Raw genomic sequence first — 20,383 nt, 5'->3', positions numbered from 1 at the left:
CTCATGCCTTTTACTTGCCAAAATAAAGAACTGCATGTATTCTGCTTGCCAAGATAAAGTTACATTTTAAGAGATTGTTATACATTTAACAGCTTATGCGCTATTTAATATAAAAGAAGCATGAAGCTTCAATTAACCACTTTTTCTTTCAAGTTTTTAAAAAGTCAAAATTATTATGTTGATTTTTGTTACAGAACTGGTAAGTCTGAGGATAACTTGTAAATTAGTGTAATCTTGCTTTCAGATATACATGATTTTTTGTTTGTTGTCCTTTATACTTAGTACTTTCACGACCTCTCCTGAAAACCAATAAGAATCATTTTATTCATTTTATTTACCTGTCATGTAATTGTTTATAATACATAACATATAGTAAACTCCTTCACTTTTTAAAGACATAAAACCAGAAACTAAAAAGTATACTGTGTGGTTGCCTCATTTATGGAGTTCTATCATCATCAGACCAGGTGATAATTATTCTGGCAGTGAAATGGCATTGGCAGTCTGCAAGGAGGGCCCTGTCTACAGATGCATAGAGGGGCCCAGTTAAACTCTGATAAACTGATCACCTGACAGCAGAACTGGCCAGTGCAATGGGGCAAAATATCCAAACAGGCATGGATTCTAAGAGAAAGCAAACGAAAACCCTTGTGGAAGAAGTCTTCTAGTGCCTGCGTGTAGGAAGGTATAAATATTTATCAGTAACAATCCATAGTTAATTTTTTCTATCTATCCTGGGCCATGAAATGCTAACCCCAAATCCTTTCCACCCACAGCAGGACATCTGTGCTTTTGAAAAAGGTAGTAATTCAGTATGGTTAGCTATATCTTCTCTCCTCTCCTAAGAATCAGCACAAAATAAGGGGTAGGGGAGATTGAAGAAATAATAACACTCAAAAAAAAAAAAAAATCTCAGCTATCCATAATACATTTGGTATAATTAAAGACTCTTTAAAAACACACACACAGGATTTGGGATTTCTATAATAAGAAATGCCCATGTTCACTTTGCCAAAAGAAGGCAAAAAGTGTTTCAGTAAGGGATCCTGGAAGTGGGATGAATAGACAAGAAATCTTCTATGTCCATATCCAACAGACAGGAGTAGCATAAAGAATATGAACTCCAAATCAGATTTTGAAAGGAGGAGGAAAATGAGCCATTGGTGTGGAAAATAGAAGTCTGAAGGTGTAGGCAGTTGCCTTAATACTGCCAGACCTAGACGTCCCATTCCAGTATTTTCTTCATCTAAACCAGCTCTTCAAATAGACTTTGAAAATGGTACAGCAGTTACTTGAGAGACCTTGCTTTTTGTCTTTTGATTCTTCTGTTTTTGGCAAGTAGAGGCTTTCAGTAGTGCTTGTATTCCATTTCATGATTCCTGGCCTTCCTAAGCCACCAGAAAGAATCAAGCCTTTGGGGAAGAGACTGTGGGTAATCTGTGTTTCTTACTGGGTAGATGTCTTCTGGTCAACATCTGGCTTCGGCTGGCTGGGAGCTGTCTGTGCTGTTGCTGTGATTCAGAAAGCAAAGTGTTCTTGCTGAAATCATACACCTTTGCCTTTCATACAACGGTTATCCATCTTTGTGATTTGCTTCTCATTCCAGGAAATTCAGGAGATAATAAACCTCACTAAATATTTTTCATTGTATGTAAAGTTGTCAGTCAAACAAAGCAGTACTAGAAATCTGTGAATAATAATTGGTTGTTCTACAGCTTTTCTTCTTTAGTAAAAGAAAAAGCATTTTGTATGTTTTTGAAAATATATCACGTATCTTTTTAAAATGCATCTGGTAGAAATCTGATAAATCAGTTGGTGCAGTGATTCTCAAAACTGATCATCATCTTAGTCACCTGGGAGGCTTAAAAAAAAAATATTCACAGATTCTAGAGCCTCCTCCTGGACTTAAATTAGAATATCTGAAAGCAGGGCTCAGGAATCTCTTTCCTGAGGTGAGTCTGGTGCTCTGGAAGGTTCAGATCTGGCTCACTTTCATCACACTGTCCTCACCACTAATCCAAACTGTTTCTATAGATGGAGAAATCAACATCCATGGAAGTCTCAAAGGACATGCCCTAGGTCATGCGTGAAGGGAAGAGTCTGGGGCTGTGATCCGGAGCCTTAGTCCCATGTTTTCTCTCTAGCATTTGTGGATGGCACTTTTCTGTGTCTCACTGAAGAGCTTTTATTTACTTTTCTGAATATCATGAGATAGTCATGAATAGGAATAATTCATGAAAATTGGATTATTTCATGAATAAAATGAATAATTCATGAAAATTCAGGAGTAAAGTAAATTTATTTGCTGTTGGCTATTAGAATGCATTCTGCTACTAGTGATTTATTCATGTCCCTAGCCAATAAAATTTATCACAAATTAATACTGTATTGATAGCAATCAATGAAAATGAATGGATTTCCATTTTTAGATCATATGTGAATTTATTTTAAACTGTATACCAGAAGCAGTGTGGATGTATTCGCCTTGTCATGTAGTTTGTCAGTAGTTGAATGGTCAAGAACTGGTTGTTTTCTCAGACTGGGAACACCAGATGCTCTCAGCAAGCCTTCACTGTGATTCTTCTCTTGATTCTTCTACCTCATGCTTTGGGCCAGGCCATTTTTCCGTGGATTGTGTGGAATCTTACTGTTTGGCTAGCCTAAGCACTTTTTAAAATAAACAAAGCAGTGGCGTGTTTTCCTCGTTTTTAGTCTTTCCTATTCCTATTCTATTGATAGTTCTGGAAATCTTCCAGATGTTCCTTTCCCTTACCATCCTTTTTATGGGGTTTCTCCTTTCTACTTGAAGTAAACCACAGGGGAAGATTGATCATATTGTACTGCTATTAAAGAAGAAAACATGATAGTACAATGCAATAACAGAACATTTAAAGCCAGATCTAGGAAGTGTGGTCTTCCTTGACCATATTCAACATTGGTTATTCCAGTGCAGTTTTCAGTTCTATGGTATACAGAGGGGAACAAGAGCATATGAGAGTTCAGTTGAGCCACTAAATATGATAGGGAAGAGAGATGGGTTCAAGTAGAAAAGTAGATTAAAAACATCAGGGTTCCTCCCTTGGGAAAGGAGACAGTGTGATTCAGTATCTGTTTTCAAATATACAAAATGTTATTTTTTAAAAGATTTTATTTATATATTTGAGGGAGAGAGAGAAGGAGGGAGGGAGAGCACAAGTGAGGGGAGGAGCAAAGGGAAAGGGACAAGTAGGCTCCATACTGAGCATCAGAGTTCAGTGGTGGGCTCAACAACAGGACCCTGAAACCATCACCAAAGCTGAAACCAAGAGTTAGATGCTTAACAGCCTGAGCCACCCAGTGCCGCCCCTACACAAAAGATTATTTACAGCCAATGATACAAAATTGAAAAAAAAGGAATTGTATTAAATTACAGTGAGCAAGAATTTGGGAATAAAAAACAACAATTGTTTAAGTATAGCGAAGTGGTAGAATTTACTTTGCTATGAATCTGAAAAATTTCTTGATTTTAATGTTTTGCTCATTGGCCTTCCCAGAAGATAAGGGTTTGTCAAGGCAGTTTCTTCCTGATTGTATATGTGCTGTTTTCAGATATGAAATGAAGAGACTACTAGCCTAAAGGTCCCGGATTGGTTAGATTTTAAGTTAAATTGTTATACAAGGAGACCCCAAAATATGGCAACTTAAGTTAAAGTTTATCTCTTTGTCACTTAATAGTATGGAGGTAGGCAGAAAAGGGGCATCTGTGTGTCTATCATCTATCCCTGGGTACAGAGAAGCTTTCCAGGTCTCACTGTTCCGGCCAGCCAGGGAGAGAGGGTGGGGAATGGATGGGGCAGGGATTGGGAGGGTAGGGATGGGGACGGGGTAACTGGGTCAGAAGTTGTACACATCACTTTGACTCCGTCCTTTTGACCAGAGAAAGTCTCATGCCACTCTAGGCTGCAAGGAGTCTAGGAAAGAGTATCCACCTGGGTAGTAATGTGATTGGCTAAAACTGGGAAGTTTTATTATCAAAAAGGAGTGAATGAAAAAAAGTTGTGGGTTTTTTTTTTTTAAAGATTTTATTTATTTGTTAGAGAGAGAGAGACAGAGCATGAGCACAGGCAGACAGAGGGGCAGGCTAGAGGCAGAGGGAGAAGCAGGCTCCGTGCCGAGCAAGGAGCCTGACGTGGGACTCGATCCCAGGACGCTGGGATCATGACCTGAGCTGAAGGCAGCCGCTTAAGCCACCGAGCCACCCAGGCGTCACAAGTTGTTTTTTTTTTTAAAGAGAGATTGTAGGGGCGCCTGGGTGGCTCAGGGGGTTAATGCCTCTGCCTTCGGCTAGGGTCATGATCTCAGGGTCCTGGGATCGAACCCCACATCGGGCTTTCTGCTCAGCAGGGAGCCTGCTTCCTCCTCTCTCTCTGCCTGCCTCTCTGCCTATTTGTGACCTCTGTCTGTCAAATAAATAAAAATAAATAAATAAATAAATAAATAATAAGTATATAAATAAAGAGAGATTGTACACCTAAAAATTTAAGATTTCATATTGTGTTTTCACAATAATATAATTAAAACAACAACAACAACAACAACAGGAGAACATGAGGTACCTGGCTGGCTCAGTCAGAATAGCATGCAACTCTTGATCTTAGGGTTGTAAATTTGAGCCCCATACTGAGTAGAGATTACAAAAATAGAACTTAAAAAAAAAATTTAAAAAGGAGAGCATGACTATTGGTGGACAATTAGGATTCTCTACCGTAGATGAAAAGGGTTTCAGGATTTGGATATAAAATTGGTATGACCTTTTCAGGGGGTGCCTGGCTGGCTCAGTCAGTGGAGAATGTGACTTTTGATCTAGGGTTTGTAAGTTCGAACCCCACAATGGAGGTAGAAATTACTTAAAAATAAAATCTTAAAAGAAAAAGTAATATGACATTTTCAGATACTATAGTAAATTTATTGAATTATATTTGCATAATGCTTACATTTTGTCAGGTGGAAAACAGAAAAGACCAGTAGGCAAACCCTGTGATACACTGTCTTCTCTACGAGTTATGCATTTTCCCAGCAGCTCTGAAGATTACATAACATTGTGTTGAGGTGACTTTAGCCAGTTTGGAGTACTTTGAATAATTATCCTGAGATCCTTTTCTGTTAGAGAACATAGCACACATTAAAGTTCCCTTGTCCATAAAAACATTGTGAAATACAAATCTCTAAACCTAGAAGAAGTAGACACATGGGGTGCCTGGGTGGCTCAGTCCATTAAGTGTCTGCTTTCAGCTCAGGTCATGATCCCAGCACCTTGGGACTGAGCCTCAAGTTGGGATTCCTGCTCAGCAGGAAGCCTGCTTCTCCTCCCCCTCGCCCCCCACTCATTTGCTCTCTCTCTCAAGTAAATCAGTAAAATCTTTAAGGAAAACTAAAGAAGAAGTAGACACAGGGCTCTGAGTTCAGGAATGGCTGTAATGCGTATCTGCATTAGTGAGGAAACTGCTGTTAACTGCAGGCTGGAGAATCAGTCTCTGCCAAAACAAGAAACCTGCCAGATATGGTGGCCGCTACCACCACCATTACTTGGGCCTCAAATGTGGGTGTTGGGCTAAACACTAGAGACTCCTGCTTTTGCTGAAAACCAACAAGCACTACCACAGGCTTGGGGAAGAGCCATATGGCCACTGCTTCATGATGTGCATGTCTCCCTCAAGGTCCTTTGAAGGTACCTCAGCTTGGTGACCGCTGTGTTGAAAGTAGAAGCTCTAGCTGCAAGATCTCATTTAGCCCTTTAGCCTCAGGTGTGCAGGAACCATGCTAGAAACAATGTGGAGTTCTATAGCATTTGCCATGTTTAGCCTCGGGTAGATGTTAGTCTAAGTTCTTGCCTTTATACTTGAAATTGAGTATATGCATTTCTGGGAAAGAGCAATAACCCAAAACACATTGTGTTTAGTTTAGAATGCTGGAAGCTAAAAGTTATTATTCCCCGGAAATATGTCTCCCCAAGCTGCAACTTCATTTAGTATCTGTCCTAGAAATTTCATTGTTGTGAGAACAAAAATAGTCATGAATTTTAGCTTATACTATTTCCAGAAATAGTTCAGAAATAATTTAGTTTAAATACTATAACTCTCAAATGGTTCCAAGTTCTTATTCCTATCCAAGACCAGAATTTTTCTTTCTTTTCCAATAATGCAAGATTTTTTTTTAAAAGATTTTATTCATTTATTTGACAGAGAGATAACGAGAGCAGGAACACAAGCAAGGGGAGTGGGAGAGGGAAAGCAGGCTTCCTGCGGTGAAAGGAGCCTGATGCAGGGCTGGATCCCAAGACCCTGGGATCAGGACCTGCACCAAAGGCAGATGCCTAACAACTGAGCCACCCGGGTGCCCCCAAGATTATTTTCTTGGCCAAATAAGTAAGCAGTAATAAGAGCATTGAGGTACAGATAGATTGTAAAAGCATTACTTTAATTAAATCATTTCAGCAAAAGGAACCTCTTATCCCCAAAACAACAGATAAGAACAATGAGTAAAAAAAAATGATGGAATGTATAGTTGAAGTTAAAACTATCCCCTGAATCCAAAAAAATTATCCCCTGTCTCACTCAGCTATTGCTGAGTTATCAAAAGCCACAAAATCTCAGTGACATGCAACAATAAGGATTTATTTCTCACATACCTAAGGGCTAGGTGGAGTAGCTCTGATAACGTTGGCCGGGTGGCTCTAAGTCATATGTTGGGTGCAGGTCTTTTTCACAAGGTTTTCATCCTCGATGAACCAGACAGCTAGCCAGGTGACATACTTTTAAAGCACAAATAGCAAAGGCATGAGAGAATAAGCAGAAACAACAATTACTCTTAAGGCCTAAGCTTGGAATTGGCACACTCTCATTTCAGCATCCATTTTATTGACCAAAGAAATTGCATATTCAAGTCCAAAGACCAGGGCTTGGAAAGTATAACTGCCTTTTGTGGAAGGAACTGTCAAGTTACAGTGCAAAGAACACTGACACAGGAAATGGATGATGAGGAATTGGGACCTGAGTCAAAGTCTGAATTATCAAAATATTTGGAGGGAGTTCTGAGGTACTCCCAAATGCCTGTTTTTTTTTTTTTTTATTTGTGACTAATAAATTATCATTAAACCTGGACTTTGTTTATATATTAGGATAATATTGAATTAATCTCTGTAATTGAGATATGTAAATGAAATAGATTTCCTGGCTGAGAAGCTAAGAGAGATGAGGATAAGAGCACCAGGTAGCCCCTCCCTGCAATTTGGTGAGAGTTGTAAAGATTTCAGTACTGTCATACATTTCTTTATATTATTAAAAGGGAATTTAAAAAAAAAATCACGTCTTGGGGCGCCTGGGTGGCTCAGTGGGTTAAGCCTCTGCCTTCGGCTCAGGTCATGATCTCAGGGTCCTGGGATCGAGTTCCGCATCGGGCTCTCTGCTCAGCAGGGAGCTTGCTTCCTCCTCTCTGCCTGCCTCTCTGCCTGCCTATGATCTCTCTGTCAAATAAATAAAAAAATAAAAATAAAAAAAAATAAAAAATCACATCTCATAAGTACAAAAGAAAAACTGAGAATATTTAGTGTTTACTCATGAAATCAGTCTAGGTTTGCATAACCTATTGGTTGTTGGACCTACGACTAATTCTGAAAAGCCTATGATAATAGGTTTTACTGAACAATTTGATGCTTCCTAATAAAAGTGGAAACTGAATTTACTTGATGCTTTTGACTTTTTCTTAATGAACAAGATGAATGAATGTGACCTAACTGTACTCAATTTAATATTACTGGAGACTAGAATGTTCTCTCAAGTGAATATGAAACAGTAAGCTTCAAATTTTGTTCTGAATGAAGTAAGTTTTTTTATTGATATATAATTGACGTATCATTTTGTGTCAGTTTCAGGTATATAACATAATGATTAAAATTACTGTGAAGAAGAACAAAAGTCATAATTCCAACAGCTATAACTTTGGTACATTTCTTATAGTTATCACCATTAGTCATTTCTTAGTTCTAAGAGGTTATTTATCTAACATTTTCTTCTGAGACACTGAAAAATAATCTTAACACTAACTAGAAAAGATACCTGTATGCCCATGTTCACTGCAGTGTTATTTACAGTAGCCAAGACAGGAAGCAACCCAAGTGTCCATAAATAGATGAATGAATATATTAGAAAAAAAATGACATACACACAAAATAAAATATTATCTTCGCAATAATTTTAATTATGACTGCAACTAACATTGAGCTCTTGTTAAAAACTGGTACACGCACACACACACACACACACACACACACAGTAAAACCTGGCATAATCCTAAGTACTTTTTTTTTTAAGATTCTAAAAATTTATTTATTGTAGGGAGGGAGAATGTGCAGGGGGAGGGGCAAAGGTTGAGGGAGAAGAAGTGGGAAAGAATCCCAAGCAGACTCCACGTGTATTTTAAAAAACAGAAATAAGGGCATCTGGGGGGCTCAGTTAGTTAAGCATCCAGCTCTTCATTTCGGCTCAGGTTATGATCCTCAGGGTGTGGGATCCGTATGGGGGCCCCTCAGTGGGGAGTCTGCTTCTCTTTCTGCCTCTTCCCTCTGCCCCTCCCCCTGCTCACACACACACTCTCTCTCTAAAATAAATAAATCTTTAAAAACAGAAATAAAATGGTCATAACCTTTCAAAACAAGAAATTTGTACCATCTTCAGGGGTAACAATTTATAAGTAATCGGACATATCCATTTAAGAACAGATGTACCAAAACAAACATACCATTTGTAAAGCTTTTTCTCCAGGACTATACTGTGCTATATGTATTATTGGAAAGACTGAGTTTCAGCATCTGCCCTGGGCAAGTCCCTTAACATCTCAGAGCCTCTGTCTCCTCATATAAAATGACTCTAATTACTTGCCCTACTTCTTCCTTTTTTTTTTTCCTTCAAGATTTATTTATTTGAGAGAGAGAGAGTGAGAGTGCACATGGCTGCAAGCAAGGCAGAGGCAGGGCTGGGGTGGGGGCGGCGGCAAAGGGAAAGAATCCCAAGCAGACTCCCCACTGAGCGCGGAGCCCAGAAGGTGCTCCATCTCACGACCCTGAGATCATGACCTGAGCCAAAGTCAAGAGTCTGACTCTCAACTGACCAAGCCACCCAGGCGCCCTGTAGTTGCCCTGCTTCTTAAAATTGTTGAGGGGGTCATATGAAATACATGACAACAACTTGTAAGTCTTAAAGCTCCATGTAACATTAGGCGGGGCTTTATTATTTTAAGTCAAAATCCTAAAAATTTGCAGCTAGAAAATTATAACCAGATGTTTCCTAGATATAATACATGACACATTTGTAAACAAAACATTAAGATAAAAATATGCAAAGCTAATTCTTGTTCAGAAAAATCAAACTATGGTATAAATACGGCATCAAGTTCTATTTTTACTCAATGGTACACAATTTGGAAGTACTGTGGCTGAAGCCAGCTCTGCATTCTAAGAGACTGTTATTTAACACAAGTAATGTTTAGTAAATGATATTTAAATGACATTGCACATTGCCATTTGTTACTGGTTACAAACCATTTGGGCACAAATGGTTACAAACCATTGCTGGTTTCTCACAAATGTCTGTAGAATTAAGATTTTTAATATTAAATAATAGTCCAGAAAGGGAAACACTTAAGTTTTTTCACTGTTACATCCCCATGGCCGAAAACATTTTCTGAGACACACTATTTGTTGAAAACTGAATGAAAGAATACTCTGATAATTGGAGAAGAGAGTGTAAGAGCAGCTATAACACATGGTACATGAAGATGTTAATAAGCCCAAATACCGGTAATATGTATAATATTCTGACATTTCTTTGGCTCACATATGTTTGGCAGATTTAACATTTCTTTTTATTTGCTTTACTTAGGGAAGAGCTGCCCTAACACAAGAGAAGGAGGAATTTGCCCATGAACATGAAGAAATGAAGAACCTGGAAGCCATTGTTCAAGAAATAAAACCAACTGCCCTCATAGGTAAACTTCTCCCTCATTGCAGTAAAGCCCACCCTGACCCCATTTTGGCCTGATTCATTTTCCTACTGATTTTTAAGGTATAATTTAACTTCTTTGATATTTTGACATTTGGAATTTACCAACACAATTACACATTCACTGAATCATTAGTACCTCAGGGACACCTAGATTTGTAAATTTAGTATGTACTGTCTTCTCAGTCTTACCAATTCCAGCCCAAGTGGGGGCCCCCTCTGCTAACTCGGTCAACCTCTTGATCCTTGGCATAATCAGCTCTTCACCAGGCTTGATTACTCCAGATAGACAGTGGTTCTCAAATGGGAGTGATTTTTGTGCCCAAAGAAACATTTGGCATTGTCTGGAGATGTTTTTGGTTGTCACAACTTTGGAGGAGTTGAAGGTAAGGTGGTCAGGGCTACTGACATCTAGCGGATAGAGACTGGGGGGTGCTGCTCAATATCCTACAATACACAGGAAAGCCCTGCCCCCCCCAACAAAGAATTATCCAACTGGACCCTCCTTGAAGACAGGGACCATATTTATATTCCTCATAGCACTTAACACAGGAGCTTACATAGTGCATGTGCACATAACATCTTTAATATAGTCAAATTTAATGTGGCTAAAAAACTCAGCCATAGTTATAAAACTTTATGCCTTATGTCTTTACTTTGTATCATAACATACTTCATTCCTAGAAGCTCTTGTGAAACAGGTCACAGTATCGAGAATAATGATGTTGATCATAATAAAAGCAAATACTCTATAACAGGAACTGTAATAAGCCTTTATTGCTATTTTTTATAAAATACTATATTTGGAATTTTTTTTCCCATTTCTATTATGCTAATTGCTTTATTCTTCTGTTAGGATCCTTTCACTGAGTAATACTTAAATTTTACAATTGAATTGAATGATTATCTTAAATGTTAGCACTGGTTTATAAAGCATAATTACTTTATAGCCTCAGAGACTAGAATATACTCATAGAATTGTTCATACAGACATAACATATACTAGGCACATTTTAATTTCCTAATATAAATGTTTGTAATCAAAATACCTAGTGAATGGATCACTAACTCAATGTATTATGAACTGAATATTATATCTGGTTTTTCGTATAGATACTTACAGATTTGTAACCCTAAAGATCATTGGCATGAACAGACTTACCTCTTTTTTGTCACTTTAATGTAAATATTCTGTATTTTGTTTAGGATCTATTAGAAAGTGACCTGACATGTCTCATTGTTTTGAGGGCAGGGACGTCTTAGATTAATTAACCAATGGTAGTCTATTCACTGGTTTCTCCTTTCTACATTAGGAGTTGCTGCAATTGGTGGTGCATTCTCAGAACAGATTCTCAAAGATATGGCTGCCTTCAATGAACGGCCTATTATTTTTGCTTTGAGTAATCCAACTAGCAAAGCAGAATGTACTGCAGAGCAGTGCTATAAACTAACCAAGGTAAAGCAAAAGTATAACTGATTTCTACCCTCCCCTCCCCATCCCCCAGCTCCGCCAGTGCTGGTGCAGACTGATATTTTAATAACCTAATTCTTATTCCTTGTAGGGGAGCCAAGGATATCTAAGTTTCTTACCACTTAATCTTTAAAAATGAAACAGCCAAGATTGAAATAAAAGTGAACAACTCAGAATGGATAAGAGCTATTTCCTTTTCTAGAATGTTGTTGTACAAATCCTCCTCTTTGGTAAAACAAAATAAACTTTGCAGTGTTTATTGACAGTTTTCCTCAAGTGATTTGGAAGTATCTAAGATTGAAGTACAAAAGCTAAAAAGGAAAAAGTTTGATTCTAGATGCTTATGAAAATAACTCTCAACGAGCTATTTCTGAACATTGAAGCATACAGTATAAAACCACAGTCTTATTTTTGCTCTGCTAAATCCTGGGTTTGAATTGGACACCATAGATTGTACGTTTGGGCGGCCATTTTGACATCCAGCCAGGTTGCGATAGGAGTCCTTAGAGCTTCAGTACTTCACTGTTTCTTAAAAAATAGCTTATTTTATACTATGTTTGTATTGATATATACTTGACTGATAGGTTGACAAGAGCTTTCTTCCCTTTAAAGACTTGAAAATGTCATTACCACAAAATAGTGGTTGAGTCATATATATCTAGCACATTTATTTTGGAAATAAATCCAAAATGAACTGGAGAAGGTAAACATGACATAAAGTTAAGTCACTGCACAAATTAGTACTTGATGGCCCTGCTTCTTTAATATTATAACCTTAAATGCTCAGTACTAGAATTATTGAAATTGTTGGCAAGGAGCTACTCTGTTGTTTATCTTTCTTATTTGAGATGGCATTCAGTCTCCTCAGTAATTTTAATTTTCAACCCATCTCTAGACTGGGGAATTTGCAGGGCATCACCTCAGTAGTCCTTAAGTCTTTACAAGGGAAAACAAATTCCTCTGGGCAATAAAATTTTAGCATGGTGCATTGCACATAGTAGGCATATAATAAATAAGTGTTTATGTAGTGATTTTGCCGTATATCTCAGTAGGTGTGAAGAATTTGGAGACTCACCAGTAATAGACACAAACACAATTAACCAAATTTATATAATTGTAGTTTTAAATCTGAATGTGTCTAATATAAAGGGTCTAAACTCTTTCTTATCCTCTTACTTAATGTTCTATGTTATTTTAAAAAAAAGGAAATAAAATTGAAAGTCATTTTGAGGCTAAAAATTTAAATACTGGTTCAGCCAAAGGGCACAAGCAAAGACGAGTAGAGATTCAGGCACAGGTGAGGTGAGGTTAACCACAGGAAAGGTTAAAAATATAAAATACAGAAAGATTATTGAATCCTGAAAAACTATAATCCAACATAGTATAGAGAGATTTTCTTCCCCATATTAACAATCCACATACATAAGAGTGCTTAGCTGTCATTTATTGAATGTCGTTCCTCCCTAAAATGATGATTCTAAAAGAGTAGGCAGGCACTGGAGGCAGGGAGAGAGATAATGTTATAGGTCTTTTTCTCAGATACAATTTTTTGAAGATATATAATCTATATATCAAGTAATAAGTTATATTAGAGTTTCTTTTAATAAAATATTTTATCTGCTAAACAGAGCAAAAGTTATCAGACTTGTCTGAAAACAGAACCTAATGTTCTCTAAAATGTAAGTGTTCTACAAACATCTAGATGAGAATTTGTTTTCTTTCTTATATGTTTTCATCTTTTTATACCCTAATGAAGGTTGAATCATACAAGTTTACCTATATACAAAAGGTATATTATGGTCTTTGTTAAAATGAATATTAAATTAATACTATTAACATTTTAATGGATTTAGACTCTAAATAGGGGTGAAAGTTACAGCCCAGCCTGTGATCATTTAGATGATGTCTTGGGGATTTGGTGCTGTGGACTTCTCAAATGGATTTCTTAGATTGTGATACTTTATTTGTCAAGGGTTTCTTATACCTTCTTTAGAAGTCTGACTGTTCTCAGCTATGTTTCCACCCTCATCTTTGCAGATCAGTGTCTTCCTTTTTTTGAGAGAGAGGGAGAGAGAGAATACGTGAGTGGTGGGGAAGGAGAGAGGGACAGAGAGAATCCCAAGCAGACTCCATACCCAGTGCAGGACCATCATGGGGCTCGATCTCGCAACCTTGAGATCATGACCTGAGCTGAAAGCAAGAGTTGGATGTTTAACTGACGGGGCCACCCAGATGCCCCTCTTCCTTTGTGATTAGCAGCATGGAATTGCAGCACCTGGAAAGCCCTAAGTCACTGCCATCTGGAGTGTGTGATACATGAGGTTTCTCCAAAACAGTGTGACAAAATATGCTGATTAGAGAAAATATGACAATTTTTGACAATTATTGATAATCTAACCTTCCTTTTATTTGCTTATTCCATTTGTGCCAATGAGTTTGGTTCCTACATGATTTTCTATATAATTCTTTACAACATAGGAAAACATAAAATTTGTCCCAGTGATTATGTTGAAATGTGTAGATCCTTAAACTCTAACCTAAAATGTCATTATTCCCAATGCTCTAATGTTAACCTATCAATTTTTTTTTTATCCTCAGAAGTCTATAATCTGAAGCCCCTATAGAAATGATTGCTAGGCTTATGAGTTGGACCCCTGCAGAGAAGAGAGTGGTGATCTCAGGGTATCCTGTGCTTTGCACACTTCTCTGAGGAGAGTGAGACAGAGAACAGAAATAATCACCCACTCCAGAACTTACTGCAAACATCATAAAAACTTGCCCGGACTTATTAGAGAGTCAATGAAAATTAGTCTTCTTTTAAGCACTCAGCACTTTAACTATGGAGTAGTTCTGTTATGATACCTTCGTTTTAAAATATCACGCTTCTTTTTAAAATTAGTTGTGTGTCTGTGTTGTAGGGGCGTGGGATCTTTGCCAGTGGCAGTCCTTTTGATCCAGTCACTCTTCCAAATGGACGGACCCTGTATCCTGGCCAAGGAAACAATTCCTATGTGTTTCCTGGAGTGGCTCTTGGTGTCGTGGCTTGTGGACTGAGACATATCACGGATAAGATTTTTCTCACAACGGCTGAGGTATTGTAAAATACTCTATGTTCGGGGCGCCTGAGTGGCTCAGTGGGTTAAAGCCTCTGCCTCTGCCTTTGGCTCAGGTCGTGATCCCAGGGTCCTGGGATTGAGCCCCGCATCGGGCTCTCTGCTCAGCGGGGAGCCTGCTTCCTCCTCTCTCTCTGCCTGCTTTTCTGCCTACTTGTGATCTCTGTTTATCAAATAAATAAATAAAATCTTAAAAAAAAAATACTCTGCGTTCGCCAAGGCTGTATAACACCAGATGAGCTCAGTGTAGGTGGTTTAATGATTTCTTTATATAACTTCTCAGCTCACTCCCTATAAGGTACAAAGTCAAAAGGGGAAGAAAATCTCTCCTAGTGAACAATAAAGGGTGGGTAGCTGGTTCATACTGAGTCACTAAATAGAAGGTAGAAAACTGTTCTGATCTCTTATGAGGAACCCTTTTTTGTCTTCACACTTCCAATCGAATTCTGTGACAGTAGTGACACAATTAAAAATATCGTTTCCACATCATAATGAAATGGTAAGTATTTGCATTTCTCCAAAACTTCCTCAATAACAACAGTTTGAAGGTTGAAAATGAAAGTCTTATTTGGCATAGTGAAAAAGTATTTATCACTGAGGTTCAGGGCAGAAAATAGAAACTAATATTTTAAGCAGCAAGAAAATTAAAACAGGGAATTAGTGTTTATTAAGTCATAAAAGGACAGATGTGTATTTGAGTGTGGACCTTCAGGAAAGATTCTCAGAATATCACATAGCAGACCCAATAGGGAATGTTAAGCTACTCCTAGGAACTGAAGGATCTAAAATTTAGCCTAGCTGCAAGATAACAAGTTCTCTTGCCACAGTTTCATAGATGTTGGCACAAAAGCCTTGAGTCAAAGACCAAAGACTTTATTACTTAAGGTACAAGAGTTACGATAACCTTCAGGTTCCCATCACTTCCCCTTACCCCCCAAGCTTCAGGGCGATGGTACAATGATCGGGCCAATATTTGTAAAATCATGCGCTTTTTGATAATCAGAATGTTCATCTGGTTGATACCATGTTTGAACAGAATGCAATTCATGAATGAGAAATTTGAATTTCCTCTAAAATTAAACCACGGTACAACATTATAACTAAACTGAATTAAATAAAAATTGATTAAAATTCAAGTATTTTCATCTTGCAAACATGCTGTTCTTTCTGTTTGAAGGGGAACTCTAGGAATATAGATAAAGAGTCTTAACGCTATTGATGTGATCCAAGGATTATAATCCCAGTGCTTAGAAATTGTCCTCATTCTGTGAGAACAGGGGTCTGAAGGCTATAATGTTCTGCTCCTTTCTTTCTCTTCACTGTGCTAAAAGCATGACAGCTGACGTCTCAGAGTTTATTTAACTCAAAAATCTTGTTAAACATAAGTAGATGTCTAATTACTCAGAAAGATTTTGAAAGCTGTTTATACATTAAAGAAAATGTAATCGTTGTTCTATGGAACTGTCACATCAAAGGGGGGAAAAGATCTTTTACTCATTGTAGCCCATGTTTGCTTTCCTAAATAACTCCAGCACCATCTAGTGACAAGGTTCATGAAAAAAATTCTTTTATTTTCTATCCAGGCAAAGTAATAATCACTACATAAAAACGTTGAAGAAAAAAAAAAGTAATGTCTATAATCTTGTTCTTATCATAGATAGTGATCTCTCTGGCAAAATCATTTTGGCCGTTCCCCTGATTTTCTCTCAGGCTTCAACACAACATTCCTGATTTTCATACCACCTCATTGTTTGTATTCTTTCCTGTCCCTTTTAACTAAGAGCTTTTCTCTATCGTTCTTTTTTTTTTTTTTTTGTCCTTTTTTTTTGGGTCCTTTTTTCTTTCCTTTTTGTTATGCTTTCGGGGATCTCATCCATTCTTTTGTTTCCATTATCTTAATTCTAAAAGTGGCCAAATCTATGTATCTCTGGTTTTATCTTTCCCATGTCTCCAGTTACCTGATGGATTTCACAGAAATGACCTGCTCCTTAAACACAAGATGCATAAAACCTTCTCACCCTCTCTCACCCTCAATATTTGCATTGCTATTAGTAACACCCTTTTCTAAGGAGACACTAAAGCTTAGAAAAGCCTGACATTCTTCCATTCTACTCATCCCAAAGCTTCAAACACAGTGTGCATACATACACCTGTATAACTGCTCTATTATCCTGCCTGGAAAACTCTGAGAACTATTTTTCACCTATCTAAGCCTACCCTTCTCTGCTTAGGTCCCATCTCACACCTGAATCCTTCTGTGACCACTGTGGCTCGTCTTGATCTTTTTCCTTAGCCATGGCTGTCTTTATCAAACATTTTGACATTGAGTTTAATTTCTACTTGTATTATGCTCTTGAGAACTTTATGTTTTAAACAGTTAAGTGTTGCCTTACAATTACATTGTAAATTATCTTCTTTAAAGGCAGTCTTTCATATACTTCTTTCAAAACACCGTTAGCTCCCAGCACAATGCTAAAGCACATACTAGAAACTTAGTAAATACTTACTGAATGGAGCTAAATAGAACTAGTTATATATCTTAGCAAGAAGAATAAATTCAGCACCCCAGATGCTCACTGCTAGAGGGCCCAAAGAGGGAAGTCCTTGTCTCGATTATATTTTGTAGTTAACAAAGTTTACAAGTAGGAGATCTAGGTGAATCTTTTTGTTTGGCAACCCAAAATTTATTACTTTAGGATTATTGCTGGAATATTGGTTGGGTCTCTTATGGAACTAGAAATTTCATGGATCAGTATCAATCCTGAAGATGTTCTGAGCATTTTTATTACACAAAGAGATTTCTGGCTTTCCTGGTACTCTGGCAGCCTTCTGGACTCTGATAAGAGCACTTAGTTCTCCACTGGGTTAGCCCTCCTGGCCCTGCATTGTCTGTACAGCAGCCTGGGAACAGACTTTGCACCTCCTGTCCACACCTGAGATGCAAGCCTCTGTCTCCTACCCTCACACTACTCTTCCTGAGCCATCTGCTCAGCACTTCCCTCATCCCACCCCCTTCCTGATGTCTGTCCAGAGGACGCTAGAGATGACCCCCACAGACAATAGCATCTGGAGGAAATGTATTCATTTCAGTCACTGGATAATTGAAAATCCATCTGCTGTAACATTGCCAAAATGAAACGAAGAGAAATCATTTGAAAGTGCACCCAGTGTGGTTAGAGACACACTAATGGCATATCAAGAGCCCCAAATAATTTTTGAGTGAATGAGCTAATAGGTGAGAGTGACACTAAGACTCTTGTAAGCTCTCTCCTTTTCCCCAAGTCAGTCCCTTCCATTTTAGTGGTTTGGTTCCTAACAGTATGTTTCCCATTGTCACCTGTTGCTGCTTGACTCTGTTCCACAGTTTCTTGGCTCCCTCTCTGTATGACAGGCATCCATGGAAAGCAAAGACTTACACTGATTCTTCTTGACTCAGCCATCTTCTAACTGTCCTCAATCTCTTTAAAATGATACTGTGTAACATTCTTGAGAAGAAACAATGTTGTTAGATACCAGCAATATGCCAATGGTGAGAGGAGCATTATACATATTATCTCCTAGAAATAATTTGCAGTTTGTTGATTATATAACTTGCCTCCAAATCAAAAAGCTAATAAGCTAGCAGTATGTTATAGAGCTAGATCTGACCCTAAAAGCTATTTTACTTCCATTCTGCCATGCTGGTCACCATCTGTTTTTTTTTTTTAAAGTGAAATAGCTAATTTGATTGAACACTTATTTTCCCAGACAATGTGGTAAATTCTTTACTGGTGTTGATTTCATTTAATCCCCTGAATTAGGAATTGTTACTAGTCTTATATCACCAAAGAAGAAACTAGGCTTAGAAAGGTTAATTAACTTGCCTGAATTCAATTCAAATTGCTAGAATTTGAATATGGACCTACTCCCCATCAGAGCCTGAGCTTTCAACCACTGTGCTAATCTATCCTTTCAAGATCGTGCTACTCATTTTTTTTCTCTTGCCAGTTAAATAACAATACTGGATCCCCACGCAAGTTTTTGCTTTAACATCGAAGAAATGCCACCTGATTTAAATCTGCTAAAAATCCTTTATAGAAAAACAAGAAGTAACAAGATTTTGTAAGCAGCCTATATTCAATGGGGGAATCAACATAAAATGGTTTTATTTTGTCCCACTCGTTGTTTGGAATAATTCTTTATCAAGTCTCTCTCTTCTTTCTCTTAAAGGCATCTCAGTAACATTCAGTTCTGTTTCGATCCACTCATACTTTTAATGAGTATTAATTAAGTACCACTATGTGCTAGGCGTTATTCTGGGTGCTGGGGATACCTCAGTGAACAAGGAACAATGATTAAACATCTGTCCGGTTCAGAATTTGTATCCAGTTCAAGATATTGTGTCCTCTCTCTCTAGTACAAGAAGCCTGCAGCAGCATCTGGCAGAGGGCCCCCTTTGCTTTTACTGGCCCCCCACCCCAGCACCATGAGGGGCTTGGGGGAAAGAGTGTGGCCAGGCTCTGAAAAACCTTCTCCCCCTTCTCATCAAGGCCTATTCCCTCAAATGTATTGGAAACAGGAAATAGGGGTGTGAAAGAGGGTAAACATGTCTTTTATTAACTATCCACTTTGTTAGGCCATCAGGCCATTTGAGGCAGGGGCCAGCATCTCCCTTTCTTGTAGGGCATGTATACAGGAGTTTAAAGGACACTCTGGGGCATGACCTGAGAGATTGGGCTCCAGCTCAACTTCCCTCCCCTCTCTTGGCTTTCCCAGCCTGTTGGATTGTCCTCTGCAGTGGTCACTCAGCCGTGGAAGCACATGCCTTCCAGGGGTACAAGCTGCTCCCCAGCAAGCCCCCTCCCCGTTCTCTTCACCTCTACTTATATACGCATGTCTGTAACTGCTCAGGCTGAGTAGGGAACAGAATGCCAGAGCCTCCTTCTTGAAGTCACCTCAAGCCTTCAAGAGGAGGCAGCATGCAGCCAAGAAGGGGGGAAAAGCCCCTGCATTACCCACTAGGCCAAATCGTGGTTCAAGTGACTGTCCCTGATCCTCCCCATATCAGCGCCTGAGAAGGGCTGGCTGTGTGGGGGTGGCATGATTCCACCCCCTCTTAGGTTCTGAGGGAGGTGACAGTCCCCACTGATTTGGTGGCTTCATTATAATGTTAAATACTTCATCCTCTTTGCACTAGAGTTGGGGGCCCTGATCACCAAATTTGGGGCAAAGGAAAAGTTTTACTCAACATCCTGTTTCAAAGGCAAGAAATAAATGAGTTAAACAGTGTCTTTATTATAAAATTCTTTATGATCAACTTGTGTCAATATAATTATACTTTTTAATATTTTGCATAATATGTGACGTTATATTGATCAAACAACAGTTATACTAGTAACTTCATCTCGCTCTCCTTCACCCCACACCCCTGCCTAAATATCCTTGCTCAGACGTCCTCAGTCACCCATAGGATTTCACCAGAACTCCTTAATTTGGCATTGACTGTGCTCCAATCCTTATTGTCTTTACAGACCCCTCTCTCCTGATCAGGACACACGGGGCTGACTGAGTCCAGCTCATATATCTCTGCCTTCCATCTGAATCTTCTTTCTGGAGGGCCCACCCCTTCCCTGTTGGTCTAACTCCTAGTTCTCTTTCAGTCCCATACGCAAGCTCCCTCTAGTGTGCCTCTGGATTTCGTAACACTCACATTTCACCTTTAGCCTAGGCTTTCCTAACTCAACATTTTCTTTCTCCTTCACTAAATTGTAAGTTCTCAAAGGCAG

General features: G+C 38.5%; 1 protein-coding gene across 1 annotated transcript in view; it reads left to right on the top strand.

Annotated features, from left to right (window-relative positions):
• Nucleotides 1-20,383, top strand: part of ME1 (malic enzyme 1) — a 179,357-nt gene that overhangs the window by 151,757 nt on the left and 7,217 nt on the right. The window contains exons 10-12 of the mRNA XM_032858030.1: nt 9,915-10,020; nt 11,348-11,490; nt 14,424-14,597. Coding sequence (XP_032713921.1) covers nt 9,915-10,020; nt 11,348-11,490; nt 14,424-14,597 — 423 coding nt within the window. The remainder of the gene's footprint in view (nt 1-9,914; nt 10,021-11,347; nt 11,491-14,423; nt 14,598-20,383) is intronic.

Source organism: Lontra canadensis, unplaced genomic scaffold, assembly GCF_010015895.1.
Source record: "Lontra canadensis isolate GAN:19392208 unplaced genomic scaffold, GSC_riverotter_1.0 scaffold14, whole genome shotgun sequence".
NCBI classification, from domain to species: domain Eukaryota; kingdom Metazoa; phylum Chordata; class Mammalia; order Carnivora; family Mustelidae; genus Lontra; species Lontra canadensis.
Note: the sequence above shows the minus strand (reverse complement) of the source record. Positions and strands in the feature narration are given on the sequence as shown.